General features: G+C 40.9%; 2 protein-coding genes across 2 annotated transcripts; both read left to right on the top strand.

Moving 5' to 3' along the window:
• The first annotated feature begins 672 nt into the window (after nt 1-672).
• LOC141837442 (cation/H(+) antiporter 15-like) lies at nt 673-3,210 on the top strand. Its single transcript, XM_074724845.1, has 3 exons — nt 673-894; nt 970-1,986; nt 2,068-3,210. The coding sequence occupies exons 1-3, from the start codon at nt 673-675 to the stop codon at nt 3,208-3,210; spliced, it is 2,382 nt and encodes a 793-aa protein (XP_074580946.1).
• Nucleotides 3,211-3,518: 308 nt separating this feature from the next.
• LOC141837441 (uncharacterized) lies at nt 3,519-5,669 on the top strand. Its single transcript, XM_074724844.1, has 4 exons — nt 3,519-3,596; nt 3,992-4,176; nt 5,114-5,226; nt 5,370-5,669. Exons 1-4 carry the CDS (start codon nt 3,519-3,521, stop codon nt 5,651-5,653), a joined length of 660 nt encoding a protein of 219 aa, XP_074580945.1. The 3' UTR covers nt 5,654-5,669.
• The last annotated feature ends 1,819 nt before the right edge of the window (nt 5,670-7,488 follow it).

Genomic DNA, 7,488 nt, shown 5'->3' with positions numbered 1-7,488 from the left:
GGTATGATTTATTTACACCTATACTCTTGAATGATGTTAAAAGATGCATTCTTAATAGTAGTATTATTTTTGGATCAAAATAATCTCAATTAATTTAATTTTATTAAGGATAAAAAAAATAATTTTTGTTAGTCAGGTTGTTTGCTGAAATAAAGTAGCTAATCTAGATTAGCTAAAGTAAGTTATTTTTTATCCTATAAAATAAGTATTTATTAGATGAAATATTTCTTTTCTTACTATTTTGTAATTTATTTTAATAATATATTATTTTTCAAAAATAACTGAAGTTTAAAGGAATTAAATTTTCTAATGTTATGAAAAAAATAACTATTAAAATAGAATAATCGTGGCAGCAATCAATGTTTTAATATATTTCATATGTTCATGGAATATTAGATTATTTGCCATGTAAATAGTCATCTGATTGTCAAAAATTTATAGAAAGGTTGACTTTCTATTAATTTTGAATTTGCCTTGCCCGTATTTAACCCTAAACAATGATTGATTGACCATGCAAGTCAACCACCGGAGAACGCTGGATCCCCTCAAAACCGGTCAACGGTCAAACAGGTGTGGAAGCAAACAGGCAACAGATGCAAACAACGAACACTTGCTCCTCCTTTCCCTCCCAACCTCCTTCCCCTGTTCTTTCTTCTCCGTCTCGCCGTGCCGATGGCGACCCCCCTCTCGCTCAACCAGACGTCGCCGGAACATCGCATGGTCTGCTACGACACCGGCCGCGTCGACTCTGAAGGCGTCTTTCTCGGAGACAAACCTCTCCTCTACTCCGTCCCACTCTTCCTCTTCGAGCTCATCGTCGTCTTCTCCTCCACCAACCTCCTCCATTCCCTCCTCCGCCGCCTCCACCAGTGCCGCTTTGTCTCCCACATACTCGTAAGCTTCCTTTCCGTCACGGTGATCTCTCAATTGTCTTGGAATGTTTGTGTTGATGATGATTTCAATGTGCAGACCGGCATTCTTCTCGGGCCGTCGGTGATTGGGCAGCGACAAGATCTGCAGCAGACTCTGTTCCCGGAGCGTGGCCTCCTCATCCTGGAGATCATCTCCCTCTTCGGCATCATCCTCTACCTCTTCAACATCGGCGTCAAGACGGAGCTCAACCTCGAGTGGTGGGAGATGCAGGGGCGGAACGCGGTGGCCATCAGCGTCGCCGGCTCACTCCTGCCCGTCCTCCTCAGCTCCGCCGTTATCTTCGGCTTACGGTCGGTTGTTCCCCCCGACCTCCGCACGAACAGCTTCATCTACTTTGTCATCCTCCGCCACTCCTTCTCCTCCTTCCCCGTCGTCGTCGACGCCCTCGACGAGCTTCACCTCCTCAACTCCGCGCTCGGCCGGCTCTCCGTCGCCGCTGCCCTGCTCGAGGACATCGGCTACCTTGTCATTCTCGTCGTCACCAAGACCGCTTTTATGGTCTCTGAGATGACGTCCGTCAAAGCCCGCATCGGGATCATAGCCATGGTGGCGGCGGTGTTCCTGCTCTTGGTGCTCGGAGGCGGGAAAGCGGCGCGGTGGGCGGCAAAACGCGCGCCGCGGGGGCAGATGCTGTCGGAGGGGTGCTTCCTTGGGCTGCTCCTCATGGCGCTAATGGCATCGATCATGACCACCTTCATCGGCTTCAACATGACCATGGGGCCGATTCTTCTGGGGCTCGCTGTGCCGGGAGGAATGCCAGTGGGCGTCACTTTGACGGAGAGGCTACAGCCGCTCTGCGCCGGGTTGCTCCTCCCGCTTTACTTGTTCATCGTCGGCTACCGGACCGATTTGACAGCGCTTTATAGACTCTGGTCGTGTTGGGTTATTCTGCTTGTTGTGGTCCTCTGCTACGCCGGAAAGCTCGCCGGAGTAGTCGCCGCCTCGCGCCACTTCAACAAGATGCCGATGAGTGATGCCATCTCGTTAGGGCTCATGCTCAACGTCAAGGGATTCGTACAAGCCTTCAACTTTTTCGTCTTCGTTCACAACAAAGTACGATTTTGATTTGATTCTCCATCATCTCTGTGTCAATTTCTAGGGTTTCTGAATAATTTCCCCCCAATTTCATTTCAGCTAGCGTCGCCGGAGCATTTGCCGGCGCTGACGCTTTCAATGGTGGCATCGACGGCGGCCACGACGCCGCTCATCAAGACGCTGTACGACCCGATGCTGCGTTACGTGGTGCTGAAGCGGCAAACCGTCGAACACCTTCCTCCCGTAGCGGAGCTCCGCCTCGTCGCCTGCGTCCACAGGGAGGACCACGTCAACCCCGTCCTCGACTTCCTGGGCGTCGTCCGCCCCACCATCGAATCCCCCCTCTCGCTCGTCGTCCTCCACCTCAACCAGATCGCTGGCCGTTCCGCCCCGGTGTTCCGCCCCCACCACCCCACCGCCGAGGCCACCATCGCCTCCGACCGCATCACGAACGCCTTCCACCGCCACTTCGAGTCGGAGCAGGGAAGCGTCGCCCTAAGCACCTTCGTGGCAATCTCGCCCATCGGGAGCATGCACAACGACGTCTGCATGCTGGCCCTCGACCACAAGGCCTGCCTCGCCCTCCTCCCCTTCCACAAGCACTTCAACGGCGCTCGCCACACCGTCGACCACGCCGTCCAAACAGTAAATCGCAACGTCCTCGATTTCGCCCCCTGCTCCGCCGCCATCCTCGTCGGCAACACCCTCCCGACCCGCGCGGGCTTCGACGACGGCGGCCGCCGCGTCGCCGTCTACTTCCTCGGCGGCCCCGACGACCGCGAGGCCCTCGCGTTGGCTTTCCGGATGGCGAAGAGCAACATCTCCATCCGCCTCACCGTCGTGCGCTTCCTCCCGCTCCAAGACAAGAGGCTGATGGTGGAGCACGACGAGGAGCGGATGCAGGACGACTCGGCGGTGGCGCAGGTGCGGGAGGTGTGCGCCGGCTACGAGGAGAAAGTGTTGAAGAACGGGGAGGAGACGGCGGCGTTAGTTCACCGGATGAGCCAGGAGTTCGAGCTGGTGATGGTAGGGAGGAGGAACGGGATGGAGACGGAGCTGACGAGCGGCCTGTCGCAGTGGAGCGAGTGTCCGGAGCTGGGCATCATCGGCGACATGTTGGCCATGGAGTTCGCCGATAAGATCGCGATTCTGGTGGTGCAGCAGCACCAGAGCTTCCGAGGTAGAGGAAGCGGAGGAGGAGCGCCGGAGAATGACGGCGGCGAGGCGAACTCGGAATCTTGAAAGCTTGATTTTTTTTAATATAAAAAATAGGTTTTATTCATTACTTAAATATATAATCTAATAATAGATTTAATAGTTTGTCAGGTTAATTTAGAGTTACTTATTGGAATATTGTATTATAAGGATGTGAAATTGTAAAAGTCGAAGGGCATTTCGATGATATCTAAATTACGAGGGGCGACAGGAAAAAGATTGTAAAATATCCAAAATTCTGTCCAGATCACATCCAATATCATTTTGACACGTGGCGGTGCAACAGGTGACGTGTATAGATGACCTCGCTTCTGCTGCTCTTCCCGACTGCGGCCATGGCGGAAGAAGCGCGAATCGGTCGCTCTGATCCCCGCCCGACAACGCTAACCGCTGATGGATCTCCCAAACCCCAGGCTCGTGCAATCTCTCGTATTTCTTCGATTTCGCTCCTCGATTTGTTTGATTTCTTTTCTGGATCTGCCCTTTTCTAGAGCTAGGGTTTCTGTCCTATCAGTTTGAATATCAAGATCATTTTGTCCCAAATTTATTGTGTCTTTCGTTGTTTGATGCGTGTGTTTCTTCACTTTTTATTACGATTTCTCTTTTGCTTCGTGATGAAAACAAATAAATAAATATACATGACTTTTACTCTTGCGGAGACGTCAATGTTATTTGATTGATCGGATGAACATATGGTGGTCTAATTGCATTTTCCTGTGATTTTTTGTAAAGCTAGAAAATTGACACCTTTAACCTGTAGGATCTTTTCTGTTTTTTATGGTTAACCTCATATATTTTGGAAGTGTAGGTAGCTGACATTTCTAGCTTCACGGTGCCTCATGTACTAATGTCACCTGGAATGGCTCCTATACTCAATCCAGAGTACAACGAAAATGGTGCAGGAATTTATGCTATTCAGTGTCTTCCATATATGAGTCCATTGGCTGGCTTTTCTCCTAAGACTCTTATTCCGTTGAAATACAGCATACCTACGTAAGCTTCTGCTCAATTCTGTTTGACCGGAGTGACTTCTTTTACCTTTCATTAAATTTTAGTCACTGAAATCAACTTTTGCTAGTTCATTAACTGTTGATTCTGCTGGAAAAATCAATATCCTGAGTTCATACAGTTTATCTCTATCTCAATCTCTCCTCTCTAAGTTACTATAGGGCAGTTAGCAGCATTACAGCTACTTGATTATTGCATTTAGTTGAGTTGATTGGATCCTCATCCATTTTTGAAGATTGTCTCTGAAGATAGCTAGCATGTGACATCCTTTTCTTTCTGAAAATTTCTAGTAGAAATTTAGGTATGCTTCATGTTGTGACTCCTAGTTCAATTAAGATTGACATTTAAACTGAATAAGTTCAGTTATTTGCTGAAATATTCTGTATCTCATGTTGCCGTGTAACTAGTATGATAATAAAAAAGTTTGTTCTTAGTCCTTTTATGTAGTAGACCTTCAACAAGCACTATGATGCATCCGGCTATGTATGAGTTTTGGATAATTGTTCTCTTTTGGCCTTTGATCACTTTGAGATCAAAAGCTTGTGAAGTAATTCTATGCTCTAGGGATGCACGGACCAATTTCAAGTCAACAAATCTAGCTGCATAAACTAAAATGGATTGCACACATTGTCTCTTCTTTGATTATTGAATTGTATGCCCAAGTCACATTTGTTTCCTTTTTGTTCATTAAGCCCAAACAAATACCAGTTATTCAGTTTTCCATTCTAAAATTCTAGTTAAACTTAATAAATATCTAGCTATATCATTGAGAATGGACCAGAGTTTCTTTAAAGATACTTCAACAGATCATCTATGTTGTATAACTCAGCTAGTACATTGAGCTTTGCTTGTTAGTTAGTGTATCCAATAAAATGTATTTATGCTGCAAATGACATTTTGAAATTCTTTATGCAGGTTGATATCATAGGTATCAAACTGGAGCCTTGGCTCCATTTATAAGATGGCTTCAGCAAGCAGGAGCCCCTCCTCGACATCAACGTGTGGTTCATGACCTCAACAATAATCCTCAACCTGGTATATTTCCCTCCTATTTCATAGATATATGTTTGTTTGATGCAGAAAACTATATCAAATATGTCGACTTTTTCTCAGAGATGTACTACTACTTCACGCCCAACGTTTTGTTCTCTACTGAAATGACTTTGTATCTGTTGCAGGTGCAAATAATCAAGACCAACCTGTTCAAAACCTGGAACGAGTCGATGGCAACCAGAATCCTCCTCAGCCTGAGCCACCTGGGAACCACTTTTGGCGACTGGTGCAAGACATCCAGGTGTTTGTTGTTGGATTCTTAACTTCACTCCTTGTCTCCTTCCTAGAAAAGAGAAAGAACCGAGGATGGAGTCGATCGAAGAATGAGTCGTGGATAACGAAACAAACATGGAATTATGGTGGCGAATCCGATAAAGATTACAAGACTTGTAAGAGTAATTATACTTGAGAATTTATGTGTTTCATCTTGTTATGGACTTGATTCAATTATTTTCTTATTGATTACTTACATACCAATTGCATATCAGCCTCAATCACAGTTTATAAAATCGCGATTTTGGATCATGCAATTCTACAATCTAGAAGTAGAAATTGATTTTGAATCGTGTAGAATTGATTTTTGCAATAGAATCTGAGTAGGAATGGTGGAAATTCTAAGAGTTCATAAATTTTAACTCGAATTAAATTATAAAATTTATAATATATCAAATCAAAATTTATTAATTTATAGTTAATTATAAAGTTTATTCTTATTGCTCAGATTTAAAAATATTGTTTAAATTTTTTTTGAAGGTTTGAAAGATTTTATTTTATTTATTATTATTATTTTTATCTTTTAAGTTAGAATTTTGAGATTATTTAAATATATTTTTGAGTTAATTTTTATCAATAATATTTTATTATTTTTTAAATGATGAGTTGATATTATGCTGAAAAAATGGATTTTTAAAAGATTATTATATTTGAATCAACAGATTTAATGTTTTTCGCTCCGTTGATTGATTTGTTGGTTTTTAAATTAGATTGTTTTATAAATCAAGAGAATATTTTTAAAATTAAATATTATTATTATTGTATTAATAGAAATTTTATATTTTTTATAAAAAATAAATATGATTGAGTATTATTATATTATAGTATTAATTAAATTACTAATGAATTTAAATTTGTATAGATAATAATGGAAGAGTTGAGTTGAGAGTGATTATATATATATATATATATATATATATATATATATATAATTATTAATTGATTTAAATATTTTTTTAATTGTTAATTAGGTATCATATAATTTTAAAAATTATTTAATAATATAGTACGATTTATCAGATCCCAATAATTCGATCTTAATCCAAATCTATTCTATTTAGGATCACGATTCCACTATGAGCTTTAACTCCTTATCAGAAATGACGCTACGTGGAAGTCAATGATGTTCATCATTCTATCAAACGGTGATACTGCAGTCGCTGCAGATAACGACGTGTTCATAGAAGAAAACAAGAATGAGTAAAATGATTCGTTAGAAAAGATTTATATCTGGACGTCAATTTGTTTATTTATAATTAAATCATTTAACAGTGTATTCTAAAAAATTAGATTATAATATTAAATATAAAAAATTTTAAAATAAAAAAATTTAATTGTTCATGAGATATATTGACTTGTTATTCTGCCGTGAACAATTAAATATTTTTATTTTAAATTTTTTTATAATTAATATTATAACTCAACTCTTACATTTTAAAAGGAAAATTTTAAATAATTTAACTATAAGAAAAAATAAGACCTCCGAAATCTTTTATCGCGCATCACTTATCAAAATCTTATATATATATAAATATAATTTTCAATTATTTCTCATCTAAATAAATAAATATCAATCACAGACAGAAAGAACAGAAGTCACATGCTTAGAACTCCTCCCAAAGTCAGAAAGCAAAATAAATAAATAACTGAGTGTAATAATAAACTGATACAACACATAGATCACCAGAGATTAATATTAATATAATTATTATTTATTTTTCTATTTGTTTTTACCCTCCGATCGAGAAGGAATAAATCTCTACTAAATCTAATTAAAAAAGATGGCGAATAAAGATGGAATATATAAATCTATCTCTCTGGCAGCCTTTTCAACTGACCCAAAATCCATTCTATAAAAACACCAACACTTGTTTAATTTAATCATAAGCTAAGTAGATTAAATTTCAAGTAAAAGTTCAAATTAATTCACTATTCGAAGTTTGTTCTAAGTGCCATTATATTCTATGGTCG

The sequence above is a fragment of the Curcuma longa genome, chromosome 11 (assembly GCF_044706935.1).
Source record: "Curcuma longa cultivar G26 ecotype Majalengka, Jawa Barat chromosome 11, ITB_CL_G26_1.1, whole genome shotgun sequence".
NCBI classification, from domain to species: domain Eukaryota; kingdom Viridiplantae; phylum Streptophyta; class Magnoliopsida; order Zingiberales; family Zingiberaceae; genus Curcuma; species Curcuma longa.
The sequence above is the reverse complement of the archived record's forward strand: the minus strand, read 5'-3'. Positions and strand labels throughout refer to the sequence as shown.